Raw genomic sequence first — 23,078 nt, 5'->3', positions numbered from 1 at the left:
AGGTATGTCAGGAAGTAAGGTACTTTAGCTGAAATTAGGTCCTTACCATGCTAACACCGAAAAAAAAGAGATAGAAAGGAAGTGCACGTTACAGTTTTTACTGCATTACTATTAACATTATTGAGATTCCTTGTGCATGCAAGCACTCTATGTGCACTCTCTTTCTTCATTAGGCGTACATGCTCAGCCTTGCTACTGGCTGGATTGGAAAACATGGAGCTGCAGCTGCCTCCCGTCTAGTGGATTACTGCATCCAGCAAACCCTAACACTTTTCTCTCAGGCCTTTGTACGAGGAATTCAGTGCATCCTGATCTCGTTATAAGGGATGACAAGTGTTTGGCAGCACCTGAGAGCTCATCAGAGCAGATGAGAACAATCTCTTCAGGGCAAATATGACCAATGTTACTCTCATTGCTGGTTTACTTTTTAGCTCAGTTTACCTTCCTTTGCTACTTTTTCTCTCAACAGCCCCAGAGAATGGATAGTTGAGCATTAAAAAAGGAACAAAATCACAGAAGCACGGAACGGTTCGAGTTGGACGGGACCTTAAAGATCATCTAGTTCCAACGCCCCTGCCGTGGGAAGGGACACCTCCCACTAGACCAGGTTGCTCAGAGCCCCATCCAGCCTGGCCTTGAACACTTCCAGGGATGGGGCATCTACAACTGCCCTGGGCAGCTTGCTCCGGTATCTCACCATCCTCATAGTTAAAAATTTCTTCCTAATATCTAATCTAAATCTACCCTCTTTCAGCTTAAAACCATTACCCCTCATTCTATCACCACATTCCCTGACACAGACTCCCTCTCCACCTTTTCTGTAGGCCCCCTTTAGGAACTGAAAGACTTAAGCCTTTGGGCCTAATGACACAATTGCTTTGATTTTTCCTCAGTTTATAAGCTGAATTGCCAAGGACCTGGAACTAAGGAGCAAGTGAGAGCGGGACTAAGCAGTCTTTAAGCCCTGAGAAACTGTTCACTGCCCAGGAAACCCCTCCTTTCCTATGTCCTTCAGGAAAGCTGAACGCCAGTTTCTGAGCTCAGACCATCACCAACACACTCTGAAGTTCATTCCTGAAGCCATCTCTGAGGGATTGTCCATGATATCCATGGAAAGAGTGGTCTGGGTAAGCTGGTGACCTTGTGGCTCCCTTTCCTCACCCAGCAAACATGTCCCAAATGTGGGTTCTTTACCTAGTGTGCAAAGAGCCGATCCACATGTAGAGTCAAAATATTTGTTTATTTAATGCCTGTGCGGAGATGGGTGCTAGGTGGAAACTCCACAAAGCTGGCATCCCTTCGCTTATATGATGTAAGCTTTTACATTTCACAAAAATCAACTAATTGGAATACTATACTTTTCACTGGGGGCTCATGATTTCACAATAAGCTCCTACCGGCTATTTGTATTCTCACTTCAAATTATAGTACATTTGCAAAATTACCACACATGCTCAGTGAGTAGGGGTCTCATCTGGGAGGCTTACAGTTTAAGATTTGGAGGTGTGGTTTCCACATTAAAATGAGCTTAGTTCACCTAAAGGACACATACTTTTTATTTTTGACACTTTGTAATACCAAGCAACTTCGCAGTTTTAACAGAACACCCCCGTTTTCCCTAGTCAGGTTCCTTGTATCTTTTTGTTATCTGCAGGGCGATACAACACGCTTGTTTCCTTCGATTGACCGAGCTCCGTTCTCCCTCAGCAACATCTTATCTGCTTTCCCTCCATCTAGACGGCCACAAGCGTCTCTCGAGTTTCTGCGTGAGGAAGGAAGGCTCGCGGGCACCGACCCCCCCCCCCCCGACACCGCCCGGTTGACGGGCTACCTCATCTTTTTGTTTGGCTTAAAACAGGAATAGATTTCGCAGAGCTTTCGAAACCCCCTCAGGCGGGTGATTAAACGCGTAATTAAACTCTTTTTTTAGGCCAAACGGCCCAGCGCGCGCAGCTACCTCGGGGAGGCGGATGCTCCACCCCCTCCTGCTGCCGCGCCCCCCGCCGCTCCAGCCAATCAGGAGGCCGCAGCCGTGCGCACCCCCACCGCCCCCCCCCCACGTTGCCCCCTGGGAAACGGCGCTACGGTCAGTGCCGCCCCCGCCCCGTTTGTGTGCGTGCGCGACAGAGCGGCGCATGCGCGGCGGCCGAGGCGGTTTGATCCCAGCGCGGAGCCGGGCCGGGAGATGTCGGTGGAGCAGGGGAGGACGGAGCCGGCGGACGACAGCGGTAGGTGCCTCCTTAGATGGTAGAGAGCCAGCGGGGCTCCGGCGGGGTGGGGGCTGAGGGACTGAGGCGGGGACTGAGGGACCGAGGCGAGGGGGGGCCTAACCGGCGTCCTGCGCGCTGGAGGCTGGGGCCTGCGCATGCGCACAGCGGGGGGTGGGGTGGGGGGAGCCTGCGATTTCTTCAGGTGTTTGGGAAATAGGATTAGTGTTTTCTTTTTCTTTCCCCAGAGTCGGACGTCTTTGAAATTGTTCTCCCAATCACCATCTTTGTGTTGAGCGATGATGATTTTCCGCAGGATGAGGCGGAGAAGCCAGCAGTCTCCGTTCCCGAGTGGAAGGAGGAGGGTGGCTTAAACAATAGCGGTTCCCTCAATAGCAATGTGACACCTTCAAATGACGGTAACAGTGGAACCATTTGTGAAGAAAACAAGACTGCTACAAATAAGGATAATGGTATGAAATGCTCTGAAGAGAAATGCGTTGCTGAGAGTGTGTGTAACAGAACAAAATCACCTCTAAGTGATCAGTGTGATACCAGCACGGATAAGTGTAGTCAAAATTATGTGTTGCCTACGTCACCTTGCATAACAGAGCTTACAGAGATAAATGAAACCAGTGACAGAAAAGAATGCGATGGTGATGATGGCTTTCAGAAGATTCCTCCTCTCTTCTCCTGTACTGGCGATGAGGGTGGAGGTGAGACCATCGAGACAAGCAGGCAATTGACATCGTTAGCAATATCCAAACATGAAGAACTTTTCAATGTTGCAAGTGTTCTTTCTAATGTCAGTCAAGAGAAACAACCAGAAATCCACAAGGAGATGGAGACAATTGTTGAAATGGAAGGTAAGTTAGTTGTTAATAAGACTAGTGCAAGAATTTAAGAAATCTGGTAAATTTCATGTTTTTGAAATGGGTAGGAAAGCGTACAGGAAGAATCATAGAATGTGTTGGTTTGGAAGGGATCTTTAAAGGCCGAACTCATTTGTTTTGGAGTAAGTATTTCAGCTTAGATTAATATCTTATACAGTAGAAAAAGAATATTGGCTGGAGTATGCTTAATTCTTTCACAGACTCCTTTGAAAAGTAGTGAAACCACGATAAACTGGTACTGTTTCATTGTGCTGCAGTTTGCAAAAGGGTGGCATTTCATTAGAGAAAAGGATCTGAAAATAATAAAAAAAAAAAGGCAGAAGTACCATACTTGTGAGAATGGAGCCCTAGCAAAGTTTGGTGAAAGTCCTTTCATAGGAATTCTGGCATAAAGCTGTTGCATTAAGAATTGTAGGGAATGCGGTGTTGTCCTGTGAAATTCAGAGCTTTGAGTGAAAAGAGGGAGTGGAAAGAAAGAGGCTCATAACTTCTCTTAAAGCATTATTTAAATGTTGAGGGGGGGAAAAGCATGGGAAGAGACATTAGGAAAGAAGTGGAGATAGGGAAATACTAAGGAAGCAAAAGGAGTGAAGAGCAAGCAAGTCATTAGATAATTTGGAATTTTAACTACCAATTAATCATTAACATTGGTGATCGTATGAAATGTCATGCATGTGACTTTTTATCCCCCTGTAGATCCTGATTCTTCAAAGAATGGAGACAATGAAGCTAACAATAGAAAAAGAAAGAGAAGCAAACTTGAAGATGAAACACTGAGTTCTCTTTTGGAGCACAGCTTGAAAGAAAAAATGGAATTTACCAATAATTGTTCTGCTCCATTTCTTAACGGATGTTCTTCTACTTCAGAAGAACTGCTAAATGATGGAGGGAAACTGGAGGTGAATGCTTCCACGTCTGCTGAATCAAATACTACTGGAGAGCATATTTATAAGACATTAACTCCACTTCCTAAAAAAAGACATCGGCAACAAAAAGTTGTTTCTCCTCATGCAAGCCCAAAAGAATTTCAAAGCCAGCAAGAAGGTTTAGCATGGCTAAGTAATAGTGTGACCATCAAACCTCTTCCTAAAGCATCTTGTTCTGTAAATAAGCATGAAAGACTGAATTTCAAGTGCAGGTTTTGTAGTTCTGTATATAAATGCAGTGCACAGCTAAAGAAACATGTTTATTCAGATCATAAAGACAAGAAAATACATAAGTGTTGCTTTTGTAAAAGAACCTTTTTCTTTTCTGTCAACCTTAGGAATCACCTTAAATTTCATAAGAAAATGAGTAGGCTGCAAAAGGCAAGAAAAAATAGGATGAATGTGAGAAAAGCTAGGCAGAGAAACTCTGAAGAAAGAAAATCTGAGACCAAGAAAAAAGAAAGTAAGTATGAGAAATTTTTCATCAAAATTGAAAGGGACTTTACACCTCTGGGTGCGCCAGTTAGTTTTTCCTGCAAAATTTGTTTCTTTGCTTCATCAAATCCTAGGATTTTTATTCATCACATGAAGGGACATAAAGAGAGACCACCTTACCAGTGTCCTCAATGTGATTACTCCTGCATTAGCTTGTCCTATCTGTTAAATCACATGTACTGGCATGCTGGGTATAAGCTCTACCAGTGCAGGTTTTGCACCTTTTTTTCGTTATATTTTGCAAGCATGGTAAGGCATAGCTACATACACACAGGGGCTAAACCTTATTCCTGTGAGTTCTGCCAGTCAGCATTCACCAGCATCACAGGGTTAGAGAGACACAGAAGATCACATGCGGGCAAAGAAACCTGCCAAGGGCAGCGACTCGACTTTGAAAGTGGAAGAAAAAGAACTCGAAGACCTTTAAAGAATTACACATGTGATGAGTGTAACATTGTGTTTTACTCTAGAGGACATCTCAGCTTTCATAAGAAATTTCATGAACAGTTTACAGCTACTGCCAATGGTTATACGAATCAGAGCAATGAATATCATAAAAGCAAAATATGCAAAGTTGACGGTGATTCCCAGGACCATGTTACTCCGTCCCTGTCTGCTAATGAAAATGATTGTCTCAGTGGGGGAATGCTGGCTCCTGACTTGAAGCGGGCAGGTGATGTGCAGGACTATAAGGAAATGTGCTCTGGAAAGAAATTCCATGAAAACAGACATGGAAGCAACAGCGTAGCTGTTACTGGGAATAGATCAGGAGTTCCTCTGAATTCTGTCACTTGCAAAGAGGAACCTCTCTTCAACTCCAGGGCCTCTCATCCACAAGTTCAAGATGATGATGCGTATCACCGATTCGTGGAAAACTTAAAGGATACGTGGCCTTCCAATTTGTCTACATTCAAAATGTACAGGTGCCAGCGCTGTAATTACGCAACTGCCGTTCATAGAGACTTTCAGCTGCACCTAAAAATACATACAGATGAAAGACTGTTTGTGTGTAAAGAATGCAATAAGACATTTAAAACGGCAAACCATTTGCAGAAACACAGCCTTATTCACATAAAAAATGAACACGAGTTTGGCCATTGCCTCTATGAAGGTAGCTGTTTAGAGAATCTTGGAGTGCATCATGAAATGTATGTACGCATGTGTCCAGAAAGAGATTTGGGTTCAGAAGTCTGTGGAGTACAGCCAGAGGTCCAGAGGGGCAGAGAAAATGATTTGCTGGCACAAAGTCAGCCACGATTCTATCAGTGCGCAGAGTGCGAGTATGCTACTTACATTTTAAGCAACCTTGAACTCCACGTAAGAACTCACACAGGTGAGAAACCTTACAGCTGCAGTGTTTGTCAGAAGAAGTTTCGTACTTCCAGTCACCTGAAAAGACACAGAGTCACGCATTTTAACATGGAGTATCTCAAGTGCAGGCGCTGTGACTATTCGACAAACAAATGGCTGTCCCTGAAACAGCATCTGGCTTCACACTCTTGTGAGGAAGGCTCGTCTGCTGGCTGCCTCTACGAACAAATGCAGCTGCCTGTCAAAACATACACCTGTGAAGAGTGTGGCTATTCCACAGCCCACAATGGAAACCTGAAGCCGCACTTGAGAATTCACACAGGGGAGAAGCCGTTCAAGTGCGACCGCTGCGCTGTGGCTTTCCGCACATCTAGCCACCTGAAGCGCCACTTGCTGACTCATTTGAAGCTGCACTGCAGAAGGTGTAAATTTTCTACGGTAGATAAACGCGCTTTCCAAAAGCATGTGAAAACACACACGAAAAAGTACAAGTGTGGAAAGTGTAATGTGACGCTGCCTACCAAAAAACTTCTGGAAAAGCATAAGCGGCAGCATAAGCTTGGAATATAAGCTTGGGAATTGCAAGTTGGCACTCAGTTCTGGAGAGGTTTGCATGTCCTGAATTTGTTCATTGCTTTACATTCCCCTGCTGTCCCCAGAAAGCTGTCTGGGTCCAGACAGTGAAACTCAGGGTACTGGTTTGCTCCCGGTTCTTCTGAGAACTTCAGTTCCAGCACAGGCTGCGCTAAAGAAGATCTTGGAGGCACTTTTTCATGCCCAAGTGACTTCTTAATGCCATGAAATCAGTTATGATTTGGCCAGCGTTCATCAGTTTAGTTATTCTGTGCCACTTCTTTTCTTCTAAAAAATCAATTAAAAAAAAAAATCTCTTTTCTAGCTGAAAGAATGTTTAAAGGGAGGGAAGGAAGTGCACGTTATATCATATAGTAATAACTTTTAATTTAAAAATTGTCACTGTGGAGGCTTAACGCTACCTCCGATCTGCTGAAAGTTGCATTCCCTACTCCCAGATTCTCTTGTGATACTTGCAATAGAAAAAAAAAAATAAAAATAGTATCTCATAAAATTAAAGAAACAGAAGATTTTTGTTATCACTGGATAATTGAGATATGAAAATGTTTTCTATATGTGTATGTATATAAAGGGTTTATTAGGCAGTTATACTGTCTGTACTTTTGATAATAGTTCAGTAGTCTGACAAAAATGGTATTGTCCTTAATCAGATATTTTATGATACTGAGAATCCTTAAATTAATCTTCATCAATTTTATGGAAAAGACTAATGTTAATCTAGTATGAAATGCCTTATCTTTTCTCAGGCTGGTAGTTCCTGTGCTCTTTGTTTCTTAAAATGGACAACACCGTACTTTTCAAAGAACTTCTCTGTTAATTTAATCACTTGCTGATATATTGCAAATACTACTTAGATACATTGAGAATCTTGGCAGTATCTTGAACTGTAAAATTTATTTTGTTAAAGAGCTTTACTGTGCATCGAAAATACCATGTATATGGACCGCTTGTGACAAACAGCTGTTGTTACCTGGTATGGTGAAGACAGATGGAGGCTTCTTTCCACTTTATATTCAAGTCGAGACAAACCTTTGCTTGTTTTAGAGAATCATAGGGTGCTCGAAACATTGTGTGGACGTCACTGGCTGTGGTATTGATAACAGCAGTGTTACCTTCTGGTGTGAGGGAAGACGGTGGCAAAGGGCTGGTGCCAACTGTCCCCTGATGTTACAGTTCAGTCCATGAAACGGCGGAGTAGATGTATAGCTTCATTTAGAGAATGTAAACGTGAACCTAGTGCTGCTTTTTCACTGCTCTCAGATGTATGCTGTTCTTTATCAATAGAGATAGGTTGCCCAGAGAGGTGGTGGAGTCTCTTTGAAGATACCTCTTTGGAGATACTCAGAAGCCATCTGGACATGGTCCTGGGCAACCAGCTCTGGGTGGCCCTGCCTGAGCAGGGGGTTGGACCAGAGGACCTCCAGGGGTCCTGCAGCCATTCTGTGATTCAGGACGCAATTTTCCAAGAGCGGATTGAAACTCGTGAATAGATGCATGTATTTAAAGCCATCTCAGCAAAGGTGTTTCCGTGATTGAGTTCTTCGTAGCTGCAGTAACATCAGACAAGTAAATACCTGTGACTGTGAACCCTGGTGGTTCTGGATGGTTTTGCTATAGGCTGGGAATTCCCCATTTGGGAATGTGTGATTCAGATCTTAGAATGACTGAGCTGACCACCAAATACAGTTGTGAGAAAGAAGAATGTTATCCTGATAAGAATAAAGAAAAAACTTTCTGGGAAATATTAACACAGTTATACAAGCGTGGAAGAATTTTTACCTGCAGTACTGTATGATTCCGATCATTTATTTGAAGACAATTTCAAAAGAACAGGTAAAAAGAGGAAACAAAAATGTGAAGGGGGTTGTATATTAATGAAGCCTGTATATCAGATCAGACTAGGATAGTTAAATCTAGTAACGAATAATTATTTAAAGGTATGGTGTACAATGATGAAGAAGGGAGCCCCATTTAAGGAAGGTAAATTCATTGAAAGATATTTTTAAATGAGTTTGTAAACAGCCTGAGTTACTTAGAGTTGTAAGAACAACAGAAGACATTTTCAGATGGAGCTTGATGAGTTTGTAAAAACAGTTATTCCAGGTGGTTGCCTGTAATAAAAAGAAATAAAGTGTTTCACGACTGATGAGGTTCCCCGCTGTTCCTTATACAGTACACTGCACTTTTGGGGATTGGAAGGGATTCTCAGTCTGCCGAGTCAAAGGAATTTAAATGTAAAGGCATACTCGTTTTAAAATAAGGACATGGGCCATTCCTGATTTTTAATATGTTTTTTCTTGCTAGCCAGAAGTGTAATTTTTTTTTATTCTTGCAGAGTTTTAACAAAAAGCAAAGCCTTTCCTAAATCGTACTATGAAGTTTTGTCTTTCAACCCAAAAATATGTGCTGAATTTTTCTTGTGAAAATATATTGAATTTGGACAAAACAGTAAAATATAATAGGAATTCCCACCAATGACAAAAAAGTTGAGCAAAGAGGTGTCATTTTTCTGCTGGGCATCCGCTAAATAAGGGAATAAAAGTTAAACACGAGGTGAAGTAGCTGAGTATAGGTGAATTGGACCACTTTGCAGTGTGGTTAACCACTGTCCAGATTCACCCACAACAGACGAAGAAAATACAAAAGTTTTTAATTATTTTACTGTATGTTGCAAGGCCAGGCTGGATGGGGCTTTGAGCAACTGGTCTGGTGGGAGGTGTCCCTGCCCATGGCAGGGGGGTTGGAACTAGGTGATTTTTAAGGTTGCTTCTAACCCAAACCACTCTATGATTTTATATTGCTGTTTTCTACCTCAATTTCCACTTGGCCTGCAGTAAACGCGCGTTTTTTTTCCCCTCAAATTAACGAAACACGCTGTTAAATGTGACACTGGCGAAATCTGATTTTTTTTTCTCCCGCCCTCCCCTTCCTTCCCCGTTTGCGTCCGTTGCGGAATTTGACCGAATTTACCGAATTTAATCGTTTTAAGGGCAGGGGCCGGGCCGCTCTGCCGTTCGGTCCGCCGGCCGACAGGTGGCGGTAGCCACCAAAACGCCGCGCGCGAGGCGGCGCGGAGTCTGGGCCGCTCCGCGCATGCGCAGACTCCGCGCTTTGCCGGCGGAGGGCGCTTGCGCGGGGTTTGGGCCGGCCCCGCTGAGGCGAGCAGCGTTTCTTCCCTCTCACCGCTTTCTCCCTGCCGGCTTCCGAGCCCTTTCGCCGCCAAGATGCCGCGGATTATGATTAAAGGCGGCGTGTGGCGCAACACCGAGGTAGGAACCATGATCGCTTTAATACCGCCGCCCCCCGCCCCCCCCCCGCAAGGGCTGGAGCCTCAGCGGTTGGGGGGGGGGGTGGTCCTGCGGTAGTGCGCAGGCCTCAGTGGGGACGTCGTGGTGCGCATGCGCTGGGGTTTCATCTATCTCATTTCTTCTTCACGTATCCCATTTTCTTCTAACAGTGAGGGGGGAAATTGCGATCTTTTGGGGCCCTCTGTAGCGAGGGGTGTAGAGCTTTAGGCGCTTACAGCCCCAGCGCCTGTCACTCTGGTGGGTTCCGTTCCGTTCCTCAGCAGCCTGGGCCTGCTGAGAGGAACCTTATGGAATTCAGTGAGGGCAAGTGCAGGGTGCTGCACCTGGGGAGGAATAACCCCATGCACCAGGACAGTCTGGGGCTGACCTGCTGGAGAGCAGCTCGGTGGAAAGAGACCTGGGAGTCCTGGTGGACAACAGGATGACCATGAGCCAGCAATGTGCCCTTGTGGCCAAGAAGGCCAATGGCATCCTGGGGTGCATCAAGAAGAGTGTGGCCAGCAGGTGGAGGGAGGTCATCCTCCCCCTCTACTCTGCCTTGGTGAGGCCACATCTGGAGTACTGTGTCCAGTTCTGGGCACAAGAGGGACTTCTTGAACTCTTGAACTTGAAGTCTTCGGTTCAAGAGGGACAGGGAACTGCTGGAGAGGGTGCAGCAGAGAGCTACAAAGATGATGAGGGGACTGGAACACCTCCCTTATGAAGAAAGGCTAAGGGACTTGGGTCTCTTCAGTCTGGAAAAAAGATGGCGGAGGGGGGATCTTATCAACATTTACAAATACTTAAAGGGTGGGTGTCAGGAGGATGAGGCCAGGCTCTTTTCAGTGGTGCCTGGGGACAGGACAAGAGGTAACGGGCACAAACTTGAGCATAGGAAGTTCCACCTAAACATGAGGAGGAACTTCTTTCCTTTGAGGGTGGCAGAGCCCTGGCACAGGCTGCCCAGAGAGGTGGTGGAGTCTCCATCTCTGGAGACATTCCAACCCCGCCTGGACGCGTTCCTGTGCCACCTGCTCTGGGTGACCCTGCTCTGGCAGGGGAGGTTGGACTAGATCTCCAGAGGTCCCTTCCAACCCCTACCATTCTGTGACCTTCCTGCTCGTCCCCTGCCGTCGTGGGCAGAGGTCAGATGGGTGGTTTTTGCCCTGAAGGCTGAGTGTTAGGGTGGACAGGGAGCTCAGCCCTGCCTGTGTCCTGTCACTGCTGCCTAGAGAAACCGTCCCCACAGCGGGTGGAGGGAATGTGTGGGCCTTGTTGTCCTTGGAGATGTCTGTTTTGCAGCCTGGAGTGTGGTGTGTCTTAGGCAGGGTTCTTATTCTCTAGTGGTACAAAAGAGCTGGAATCTCTTGTCCTTGAAGACCCTTCCAATATGGAAATGGTGAAGATGGATCTGGGCTCTTCATCTGCAGCCTGAATGGCTTTGTACACAGAAATCTATGTGTCGTTCCAAAAAAGAGGAAGAAATCTTCCCTCTCTGCCATGTTTGCCATCACATGTTTTCAGAACTGCAACTGATCGAGGAAGGGAAAATAAAAACATAAGAAATCAAGGATATCTGTTTTATTAGATGGCATGTTTAAAGCAAAAGAAGGTACCCAAACACTGTGAAATCCAGAACTCGGTCACCGGGTACTGTAAACACTGGGCATGTATGTAGTTCCAGAAAGCAGTGAAGAAAAAATAGACGGTAAAGGTACTATGCACTGCATGTGCTTTTAACCACTTGTGACATATCAGCGATGTGCCAGAGGCAGCTAAACTGGGGGTCAGCAGAGGACAGGAAGAATCGCTGCATGCTTACCCTCTTCTTACGGTCTTCCATAATTGACTAGTTTTGGTGACCGTTTAGAGAAACAGCAGTGGGTGAAATAGATCATCGTTTCACCCGTTATTGAGTACCAGAGATGAAATAGCTCTCTTTGGTGCTATTTTTTTGATGAACGTTTTGATTATACATACAAAATTAAAAATAGAGAAAATAGAACCAGTTTATTTGAGGTCATTTGTAAAATGACTCATTACTTGCAAAAAAAGCCTGCCAGTGTCATCAGTATGGCTACTGTATGCCATGTAACACCAAGTACATTTTAAAAAACAAGAGAGGATTTATTATTTATTTTTAAATAGAAATTATACGAATTGCTCCCTGTAGCAGCTCAAGACAAAGCTCATCATCGGCTTACGGTTAAAGCTGCTCTGCGCTCTGAGAGATGCCTGTGCTAGACAGAGTATCTGTCCTTGATGGCCAGCATCTGCACGGTACAGCGGAGCGCATTCTGAACACAACTACGAGTAGTTATTGGATACAGAAGAGGAACATCGGTGGTTGACAAGGCTGCACGAATAGCTTTGATACATTTACAATACCACTTTTGTGACCTGTGAGGAAACCAGAAATAATGAACTCATTTATCTGGGGGGAGGAGAGAGAGGGATTCATGGATGGATTGACAGACAATTGGTAGGACTTCTAGCTTTTGATGAAATCTCAGTGCACAATTTGATGTGTATCAACAACCTGACTCTCAAGCTGAATCCATTACATTCCCACCCCCTCCCCCCCCCCAGAAATTTATAAGCTTTGGGATGAGCACTTTTGGATGTTAACATTCTGAACATTAATGTGATCTATTTTAAGATTTAATTCCAAAAGAGAAACTTACTATAAAGTTCCTTTATTTTTGTGATACTTTCTTTTTTTAAGAGCGTATTCCATTCATAGATAAATACTGCATATGCATTAAAATATGCAAATAAAAATAATTTTATGGTATTATTTAAAACAAGACACCCAAAGATATCTATTAGTTCTTATGTTTTTTTCCAAATCTTGTGTCATTACCAGACAAACACTTCCCTACCTCTTTATTGCTGTCCTTCAAGGAAGACATACAGAACCTTTAAAAACGGTGATTGAAAGTAACCGTTTCGGAAGTTTTGTTGTGTCTGTGAAGTTGGCTACAATAATCGTCAGGTGTCTTTTTCGTTTAATCTTTATTGATTTAATTTGCCTTTGAGGTACAAATCCTCATTCATCTAGGGAATAAAAAGTGGAAAAGAAGCAGCAGCGCTGTGCTGTTTCCACTGGGTTAGCTGGTTACATGAAGTCCACCGTCGCCTTCTGTGCTTGAGCTCAGACTTTCTGTTTTGCAAGTTCTTGTGATAACAGTGGTTTTGTTGATTGTTTGTTTTTTTTTTTTTAAAGGATGAAATTCTTAAAGCAGCTGTGATGAAATATGGCAAAAACCAGTGGTCTCGTATTGCTTCTTTATTGCATAGAAAATCAGCAAAGCAGTGCAAAGCCAGATGGTAAGTGAGAAGTGCCATGTCTGGGAATATGAGATGCATAATTAGTGGAAATTTAGAAATTAGCACAGATTAATTTATGTCCACAGAGGAACAATAGTTTTAAGATTGTTTGATTTCTGCTATTGTGGATATTTCAAATTCCTATTGCTTGAAAGTAATTGAACAAAAATAGCCAAATGTTCTCTTTGCCAGTGACTGCAGTGTTAGCAAATGCAGGATTGCTTAAAATGGCATACATGATTTTTTCCCTGTATTTACACATTTTTAGTCAGTGAGTATTACCAAGGAAGTAAAATCTTAAGATATTAATAGCTTGAGGATAAATGTGTAGAAATTGCACTGTGGAATTTCATTTAACATTAAAAAAAATACAAGCTTAAACCAAATGCAAATACGTGCCATACAAATCTATTTGAGAATCAGACTTACTTTCTCCAGTACTGAACTGTATATATTTATTAGAATACTTCTGTATAAAGGTAACAGTACTGGCACAGTTAAAGATTAATAAGATAACTGTTGAAGGATCCAGACCAAACAGATCTACCATTTCTTGTACCGTTATTTGTTGTGATATTTACTTTTTCTGGATTAATTTTGTGACTCCTCGCTTTGCCAGAATAGAAGTGGGGAAAGGAAGAAGAGGCAGTATCTGTATGAAAAGCGGTGGATAAATAATGCATTTTAAAGCTCAAATACATATGTGATAAAAATACTCTGGAGTAACATCCTTTTGTACAGAAAAAACTTGAAACTATGAAATTTGCGTGACAAGATTTTGAAGTCTCATTGTGATGATTTGAGTAAACACTGTTCTGAATTAATTCAAGACAAATCAATGGATAGCTTGCATCTGTCGTCCTTAATTTTTTCACTTTTTAACAGGTATGAATGGCTAGACCCGAGCATCAAAAAGACAGAGTGGTCACGGGAAGAGGAGGAGAAACTGTTGCACTTGGCCAAGCTAATGCCAACCCAGTGGAGAACCATTGCCCCGATTATTGGGAGAACCGCTGCACAGTGTTTGGAACACTATGAATTTCTGCTGTGAGTTACAATTTTTCTAGAGGTTCATACCAGGAAAATCTTCGGAGTTTGTTGTGGTGCTGTGTCGTTCCCTTCCCCCATGGAGCTGAAGAGTGGTAGTTTCAAGTTGATGAGGTCTTTTTGTAAGCAAATCTTTCAAGGATCAATTCGTCTAGCTTGAAAGAAGCAGCTTTGGGAACCTGGAGAGCAGGCTTCAGTAGAGATAGGTCTTTATTTTCTTGCTTCTGGTCATTCAGGCTAGAAGAGTGTAAAGACTGATGCCTTTTATAGGCTTCCATTTCAGGCTTATTTGGGTATTTTTTGACTGACTGATGAGCATGAGTGAGTGTGTGAGGGAGAAGAAAAAAGACAGACCCAAAAGACATGTTATTGAAATGACTGAACGTGTGGCCATCATCTCTGTATGCTACAGAGGGTTTCTTTAGGCCATGACAAAGGAAGGAAATTGCCATTTTCCCTTGTGAGCTTTTTTAATTCTGCTGTGATTGGTGGAGTATAAAAGCGTAATTGGAAACTCAATTGTTCGTTTTGTCACACTGCCTGAATTCCTGTCCTTACTGCTAAAGGTTACCCAAGGAGACATCTCTACTATTAGCTTTGTCAATACTGTATTTTATAATATATTTTAGTGTTGTAATGTAATACTATGTCGGCTTCTTTCTCTTGTCTGATTTAAGATTGAGAATCTTAGTTCATGAATCTTTTCTGCAGTAATTGTGTAACAGGTTTGTGCATAGTGCAAGGTTACTTTTTTTTTTTATCAGTCTCTGGGGATGTTTAAGGGATGGTTATTGTGAGCCTGGGGGAAAACAAAGAGCCAGTTGTGACATACATACGATGTCTTTTTAGGGACAAAGCTGCTCAGAGAGACAATGAAGAAGAAACTGCTGATGATCCTCGGAAACTTAAACCTGGAGAAATTGATCCAAATCCAGAAACCAAACCAGCCAGGCCAGATCCTATTGACATGGATGAAGGTAAAATAGGAGTTTGATAACTTTTTTTTGTCAGAAATCTGATATCTTTGGTTTTAATTTTTACATAGCTTCTGTACCCTGGGTTTCTTTTGTCTTTTTTTTCTCCACTCCCTGATGATTTTTTCTTACAGGTTTTGTTTTATTTCTGTATCTGGCCAGTCAGTTACACTTTTCCAGTTTTCTTTTCCTTTTCTTGGTGTGCTTTCTGCCTTCTAATCTGTCCTCGCCATCTCTTACCATGACTGACTGTTATTTGCTTTGACAATTGCTCTGCTTGTTTGCACTCTTATTGCTGTATCTTCATCTTCTCCCATCAGCTCCTACCTCCCATATGAATCCACGCTGAAGCACAGGAGGACGACATGACTTTTTTGCCTTGCACATAGCAATGTTATGAACTAAAAAAATGAATGTTGCTAAAATTCCATGAAAGGACCAGTGCTGTTTTTGAACAGTCACAGGTTCACAAACATGGTGCTCTTGGATCTGTATCGAAATGAAATTAACAAGTTCTCTGATATAGTACTCTCAGATGAAGATGTAAATGAAACTAAAATTTTGTTAGTGTGGTCATTTTGCCTCTGTGTAGATATTTTGTTTTGCTGTAGCTATTAGTTGAATTATTTTCAACATTAGGTATTTTTTTCTTAGAGCCTCCATTTCATCTGGCCAAAGATTTAGAAAATATATTGGAACAACTTGGAGAAAACTAGTTCAGCGATCATGCAGAATGCCTGTGAAAACATCGATTCATTCAGTTTTTAAAGATTGCTTTCTGATCTTAATGTCACTTTTTCCCTTACTCCCATCTTTAAGTGCAAATTAATAACTGTATTTATCTGTACTATCGTAGATGAACTTGAAATGCTGTCTGAAGCTAGAGCTCGTCTGGCTAATACGCAGGGAAAGAAGGCCAAAAGAAAAGCAAGAGAGAAGCAACTGGAAGAAGCTAGGTAAGCTTGTGCTTAGTTTCTTATACTGGGGCTGCTTTTGTTGACTCTGGAGCATTTACCATGCATAAAGTCAGGCACAGCCTTAAGTCATTGCAGAATCAGACTTTTTGATAGTCGTTTATGACAAGAGCTTCATTCTTGATGTTTAAATACACGCAGCCCTGCTCAGCAGCAACTGATTAAAGTAGTACCAGATCTTCGGATACAGGAGCCACCTGTAGGTGTGCACTTTATATCACGTCGTATTACTTTTTCATAGACGGCTTGCTGCTCTCCAGAAAAGACGAGAACTTCGGGCTGCTGGAATTGAGATCCAGAAGAAAAGAAAAAAGAAGAGAGGTGTGGATTATAATGCAGAAATTCCATTTGAAAAGAAGCCTGCCCCTGGTTTTTATGATACATCGGAGGAAAACTACCAGTCCCTGGATGCAGATTTCAGGAAGCTACGTCAGCAAGACTTGGATGGAGAATTAAGATCGTAAGTCTGTGTTATACTAAGCAGAGAACAGTATATTTGAAAAAAAGACACATATATATATATATATATATATATATGTGTGTTAAGTCATGAAAATGCCTGAAATATTACGTGGGCAGGAGTTGTATTTTCCATGGGACAGGTACCAGTGCAGATTGCTTCTGCCTTTTCAGTCTTCTGTATTGCTTTGTCTCTCTGAAAGGTCCGGTTGAGCCCTTTTTCCATGAGAATAAAGTTTCTCAGGCACGTTCTTGCTCTTTCAATGGAAATCTTAAGGTTTTTGAGGTTGTTTTTTTTTTTAACAGTAGATTTGCTTATGTATTTGTAGTCCTTTCTCCAATTTATAACGTTATTAAGATTGGTTACAGGATTAGATTTTACTTGTAGTATTACTTTTGATGGAATTGTTCTTACATAGAATCTTCCCCCTCCAAAAAAATCCCAAAACATGCAGTTGAAAAATTAAATGTCCATCTTCATCAGCAGCAGTATGGCACATATTTCATTGTACAGTTGCATCTTCCACTACTTCTGCCAACTGCTTTTTACTGAGAGGGTTAATTAATTCTTACTGTATGGTTCTTAGTTCAGAGAGTCTGGCAGGAGCTTCAAACTGCCATGGATTACTAAATTAAGATTGCAGAGGCTGAATCCATTGCTGTTTGAAGAAAATACCGTTTTCATTATATACTGAAGAGAACTTGGTTCCCATATCCCACACAAAATATTCATCTTCCCTCAGCAGCTGCTGGAGGAAAAGGGACTGTTCATGTCCTCTAATTCTTGCTATCTAAGTTCTTGGACTGACGTTTTTTACTTACTCCCATGCCCCTGCTGATTGTAGATGGAGCAACCATCTGTTGCTTAATTCCAGAATTCAGAAGCATTACACAGCCTTGTTCTGGGTTCAGCTGCAAGATCAGCACACCATATCTAATCACTGAATTTCCACACCACCAGGTGGTTCACTCTTCCTGCAACACGTTTTATTTCATCGGATCCAATTTTTGATGAGGGTGCGGGCTTTTTGCTTTTTTCTTGTTTGTTGGCTTTGTAGCTTTCCTGTATGTTCTAAACTGATTCTCTTATCCATAATGACAGCGAAAGGGAGGGAAGAGAGCGCAAAAAAGACAAACAACATATGAAACGCAAAAAAGAGTCAGACCTGCCTTCAGCTATTCTACAGACCAGTGGAGTGTCAGAATTTACCAAAAAAAGAAGTAAACTAGTGCTTCCAGCTCCTCAGGTGAGCTCTTCATTGATCAATAAATGACGTATAAGGTCAATGCCAATCACTGTTTTCTGTTTTATCAAGTGGATCTCGTGGTTTTATGTTATCTTGTGGTTGTATGTTATATATCATAATATATGCCTTGGAATTTTCTCTTTTAAAGATCTCTGATACAGAACTTGAAGAAGTTGTAAAAGTAGGCCAGGCAAGTGAGATTGCACGCCAGACTGCTGAGGAATCTGGAATTACAAACTCGGCTTCCAGCACTCTTCTGTCTGAGTATAATGTGACCAACAACAGCATAGCACTAAGGACTCCTAAAACTCCGGCAGCACAGGACAGGATCCTGCAGGTAGAGTATGAGCTTTTAGTTCTAGTGCAGTGGTCAGCTGAATAGAAGGTGTAAGTACAATAAAAACATTCCTTAGATTATGTGCAGTACTGGGCTTTGAACTGGTACGGGATCTCCAGGGCACACTGAAAGGCATAGAAGCAGATCCACTCCTATCTGATTAGTTGTCACCATGCTTGAAAACACTATGATAGTTTTGGGATTTGTTTGTATTATATATTGCACACATTAACCATTCTCCTGGTATCTTGTATAATTTCCCCTTGTCTTAGGTACATCTCAGCATTGAAGGTGTATATGATGTTCATGTCCTTAAAACAATGTCTTTTATTGTTGTCTACTTAGTTTTGCTGTTCAGCTTTTACTTCAGCTAACAAGAAGTAATTAACTGCAACAACAGAAAAATATTTTCCTAGCATTTTATTGGCTTAAAACCACTTAAGACAAAGATTGTCAAAAACCTACTTTTGCAGCCTCTGAATTATATTGTGTTGCGCTGATTGTGTGAGTGTCTGGGTTCTTTGAAAAACTGGTAGCATTGGGTAATGGTTTTTTGAGTGTGGGGAAGTGGCTAAATGAAATCAGCGCAGCTAGTGTGTAAAACAAACAAACAAAATTCCACCCCAAAACTGCACCTCAAAACAAAAAAAAAACCCAACCTATGCTGATAATGAGCTGTATTTCAACAGTTTCTGTTTCATGGTGGGAGAAAAGAGAAAGTTCCTGACTCTGCAGATCATGGCCTAAGTCTCTGTGCAGTATGTGCAGGAATGGTCACATTCACCTTCGAATGGAGTACTCTGACATCACATATGTCACAGTATTATGCATATACGTAGTTCTGTAGATGGATTAGCAGTATCTGTGGAGATGATTGCTACAAGCAGTATTTTCGTTATCTCAGCTCATTTTCAGAGTGCCTTAATTCTTCATTGTTAAAAGGAAATATAAAAAATAGGAGTGTATCCATAAAAGCCCCAATTGAGTCATGGACCAAAAATATGAATAATGACCATCTCTTTTGGAACATTCTCTCTGAAGTGCAGTTTGTATAAATTTAATTGATGTTGGATTTCAGAGTGCAAGTGTGCTGTTCCCTCTGAAAATCAGGATCCTTAGGATGACTGGAGTATTCAGTCACTAATAAATCCTGCAGATTTATGGAGTCTGGCAAACTGAAGGAAATTGAAACGTTAAGTAACCCACTCATTTTTGCAATTCCAATTTATTTTACTGAAAATGAAGATTAAAATCCCTTGCAGTGGAACAGTAGGGTTTGTAAATACCAGTGTATGGGAGTTAAAGTGTTAAATGTTTTCCATAAACAGACTGATGTTTAAATTACTCTTCAGCTCTTACTGTTACTGAATCTGTTAAAAACATATAGTGGAGTGTGACTCTGAAAGTCTTAGTGATGTACTGCATGTGTTATCTGTTCTACAGGAAGCACAGAATTTGATGGCTCTCACTAATGTGGATACCCCCCTGAAAGGAGGTCTTAACACACCCTTGCATGAAAGTGACTTTTCGGGGGTAACACCACAGAAACAGGTTGTTCAGACTCCAAATACTGTGCTTTCCACACCCTTCAGGTAAAGCAGGCTCTTTTTCTACTGGGTGCTTGTCTGGGCATGTATCTAGTGGAGGCGGGTAGAGGGTGCAATGTGTGAAGTAGTAGGTTATGATCAGCTCTTCAAAACAATTTTTAACTTACTTTTATTTCAAGCCCTTGTTGTACAACTTTCTCCTTCCCTGTGTCTTTCACAAACTCAGCTGCATCATCTTCCTCTATATTTGTACAGTGTACAGCTCACTGGAGTTTTGGTCCAAAATGAACTCTTCTGTGGTCTGGAGCAATATAAATTATACTGAAGTAATACAGGAGTATAAATAGTAAGAGGGAGTGTCATTCTGTATGTGGATCCTAGCCTTTCCAAAGTATTGCCCCGGAGTCGAAGGCGTGGGAGGTCCCTTAGCCAAACCCACATTGAATTTTTGAAAAGCTGGAGTAAATATTTTATAAGCCATATATATCCAAAATAAAATATTTCTTATATTGCCAATCTAAATAGTATGGAATTGCTGGTTTAACTCTTACAGTGGGTCCTGAATAAATATCTATCCCACAAATGCCAAATACCATACAGCTAAAAAATATTACACTTGGTACATTTTGTCTGTCAATTTTTTCAACTTAGGTTCTAATTTTACTTGTATCATGCTAGTAGGAAAAGTGGAGAATGAAATAAAAAGGACCTTTATGGCAGCTTTTCAAAAGCAGCTTTATTTTGTTGTTTAAAAGCTGTGTGCAAAAGCCTTGCTTTTTTAATTGGATCTACATAAACGAATCCTTTTCTGGAGATCCGTTGGCGTCAGTGCGGTGCAGAATGAATGTAGAGTTTGGCTGGGAGTGATCTGGCTGTTCATTTGGGTTATTTTATATTAAAAAAAATGTAAAGACATTCTATTTTTGTTGTTTGTTTGGGCTTGTTTGTAGTGGTTTTTTAGCTTCGGAAGTTTATATTTGTGCATGTAGATATAGTACCTACGTATCAACTTGGCTTGCTGGCAGAAATGCTATAACAGTGTGAAAATCCAAGACCTTGCACAGAGAGGAGAAAAAAATCCATTAATTGGTTATAAATAAATAAATGGAAGCCATAACTTTTTAAGGAGGCGGAATAGTGAAGGCAGGGCCATCATTGTATTATTTTGGGCCAAAAAGGACAAATATTTAAATTAACTACACCTTTTTTTCCTATGGTGGTATGAAATTTGTAGTATTTTGATGCCGGGTTTTTATGGAAGTTGTTGCCTTGCATAAAGTTTTTTGTTTTGTTTTTCACATCTTAGTTATAAGGATTTTCTTAAAAGGCATTAAGTTGAAAATTGTAATAGGGTTTTAAACACTGAATGGAACTGAGATAACGAGAAAAAAAAAAACACTTGGAAATTTTTTCTTCTGGAAAGTCAGCATAAAACTTTTTCTACTAGTGTAACCGACAGAGTAAATATATGCTATGAAACGTTCATTTGAAAACATTAAAATTCATTTTGCTGTTTTATGTGGGTGTCATTCTGCAAATGTTGTTGCTTGTATTTGTTATACTAAATGAGAATTCATAAAAATGGGCAAACAACCTCAAGCAAGAGGAAAGTATCACTTGCCTCTCACAGACATACCCAGTAAATAAGGCACTGTTGTATCCCTTAAAAGAAGACCAGTAGTGTGTGTCAGGACATATATAAATTTGTGTTTTTCCACCATTATGGCATTTGGTACAGAATTACCGTGACTAGGAGTAGACATGACGTATTAAATCATCGTGTCCAGTCTGTCTCCGCTGTGGTTATTCTCTACAACACGCATACATTGCTGTTGGAAAATATTTACTAAATTGTAGATGAGTACCATAACGCAGGCTTTTCTGTAAAAGTTTTCCCCTTCCTGAGCTTGTTTTCTTTGAGACACTTAACAATGCCATACCAGTTTATTATTATTATTATCATCACCACTGTGTGAAACCTCATTACAAGTTGACAGCAGAAAGCTTGCGACTACGTGCAAGACGGTGTCTGCACGCCTTTCATGTAGTAGGTTATTGGGATAGAGAACAATATTTCTTCCCAGTCTAGAGGAGAAGCAACTGAGGCCCACAAAATCTAAGACTTAATCCATCTTGCCTAACCTTAGGTGCTTAAAAGTAATTATTGTAATGTAATTACTCCTTCAGCAATCAGTGAAAGCAAAGAGGCATCTTCAGTGTGACTCATTGAATTGTAAGATGGGACAGCTGTTGAGCCACATGAATTCGGAATGAATGACTTGCCACAGGTGGTAGGGAAATCAGATCTTGCAATTAAATCCTGATTAATGTATCCCAGAATAGCGCCTGGTGACTAGATAATCTCTTCTCTCACAAGTAACAGTGGGAGTTTGTGTTGCTGTAGTTCCTGAAACTTCTCGTGGTGTAATGATGTGCCTCGATTTCAGCTTGGCAGGTGCTTGGTTACACCTTGCCAGGTTTAAACAATTTATTTTTTGGATTCTTCTAATTGCATATTATGGTTTCACTGCCTCCCAAGAGAAGAATCTAGATTGCATTTATTATCAGCATTTACATAACTCTTTGCAGCATTCAGACTTCTGCAAGTAGAGTTCTTTGGGAAAAAAATAAATTACTTTATCCATACTTTCTCTAGAACGCCTTCTCACGGACCTGAAGGCTTAACTCCTCGTGGAGGACTAACTCCTAAACCTGTGGCTGGTACAACTCCTGGTAGAACTCCACTGCGTGATAAATTGAACATCAACCCGGAAGAGGGAATGGCAGATTACAGTGACCCATCTTATGCAAAACAAATGGTAAGAGGTACTTAAGAGGTAGAAACCAGTGCTCTTTTAGTTGTCAGGATTTTTAATTCTCATCTCCTGAACAGAATTTTACTTTATAGCAAGTGTTATTTCTACTACTTGTCCCCAGATCCATACTCATCACCTGATAAAATCAAATCTTTATTTGAAAGAACAGAAATCTTGCCACTTAGAAGAGCTTTCAGCGTGCTCGGTAAAAGCACTCTAAAGCTATTTGTCAAAGAAGACATAGTTAAGTTTCAGTCCTACTCGTATCTTTGAAGCTGAGGAGGAAATCTATCTCAAGGAAAGATTCATTTTTCTTGCAGTCCTACGCAGTCCTCAAATCCGTCATCATCTCGGCTTCCTGATTTACCTACAGCATCTTTTCATCAGTCTGTCCTGTTGACAGCGTTGAGCTAAAGGAGTTTAATTTTTGCCATTAGGAGCACTTCGTTTTGAGATGTCCAGTAATCTGAGTCCCATCCAGATTCTTTCATCGCCCTTGACAACAGATGTTTCCATTCTTGGAGATTGAGCCAGAGGTACCCTGGCAATTAGACATGGTATAAAAGGGCATATAATTAATAGCTAACACCTTGGGAACTCCTTTTATGTGGCTGGTTCTGCAGCCTTAAATGTG

At 41.5% G+C, this 23,078-nt stretch overlaps 2 protein-coding genes across 2 annotated transcripts in view; both read left to right on the top strand.

The window, feature by feature from the left end:
- Positions 1 to 2,092: 2,092 nt before the first annotated feature.
- Positions 2,093 to 9,225, top strand: LOC128907442 (zinc finger protein 91-like). Its single transcript, XM_054196344.1, has 3 exons — positions 2,093 to 2,228; positions 2,456 to 3,073; positions 3,797 to 9,225. The coding sequence occupies exons 1-3, from the start codon at positions 2,186 to 2,188 to the stop codon at positions 6,400 to 6,402; spliced, it is 3,267 nt and encodes a 1,088-aa protein (XP_054052319.1). The 5' UTR covers positions 2,093 to 2,185; the 3' UTR covers positions 6,403 to 9,225.
- Positions 9,226 to 9,543: 318 nt separating this feature from the next.
- CDC5L (cell division cycle 5 like) overlaps positions 9,544 to 23,078 on the top strand; it is a 35,867-nt gene continuing 22,332 nt past the window's right edge. Inside the window, exons 1-10 of the mRNA XM_054195517.1 lie at positions 9,544 to 9,695; positions 12,940 to 13,043; positions 13,929 to 14,090; positions 14,940 to 15,067; positions 15,921 to 16,020; positions 16,280 to 16,498; positions 17,600 to 17,744; positions 17,893 to 18,081; positions 19,525 to 19,673; positions 22,285 to 22,447. Of these exons, the coding sequence (XP_054051492.1) occupies positions 9,651 to 9,695; positions 12,940 to 13,043; positions 13,929 to 14,090; positions 14,940 to 15,067; positions 15,921 to 16,020; positions 16,280 to 16,498; positions 17,600 to 17,744; positions 17,893 to 18,081; positions 19,525 to 19,673; positions 22,285 to 22,447 (1,404 nt within the window). The 5' untranslated portion in view covers positions 9,544 to 9,650. The remainder of the gene's footprint in view (positions 9,696 to 12,939; positions 13,044 to 13,928; positions 14,091 to 14,939; positions 15,068 to 15,920; positions 16,021 to 16,279; positions 16,499 to 17,599; positions 17,745 to 17,892; positions 18,082 to 19,524; positions 19,674 to 22,284; positions 22,448 to 23,078) is intronic.

Source organism: Rissa tridactyla, chromosome 3 (genome assembly GCF_028500815.1).
Source record: "Rissa tridactyla isolate bRisTri1 chromosome 3, bRisTri1.patW.cur.20221130, whole genome shotgun sequence".
NCBI lineage: Eukaryota > Metazoa > Chordata > Aves > Charadriiformes > Laridae > Rissa > Rissa tridactyla.
The sequence above is the reverse complement of the archived record's forward strand: the minus strand, read 5'-3'. Positions and strand labels throughout refer to the sequence as shown.

Bases quoted from the DNA above. Each gene is read 5' to 3' on its own strand.
- LOC128907442 (XM_054196344.1), top strand. From the start codon at position 2,186: ATGTCGGTGGAGCAGGGGAGGACGGAGCCGGCGGACGACAGCG. The intron at 2,229-2,455 runs GTAGGTGCCTCC...TTCTTTCCCCAG, and splicing joins GGAGCCGGCGGACGACAGCG to AGTCGGACGTCTTTGAAATT. The intron at 3,074-3,796 runs GTAAGTTAGTTG...ATCCCCCTGTAG, and splicing joins GACAATTGTTGAAATGGAAG to ATCCTGATTCTTCAAAGAAT.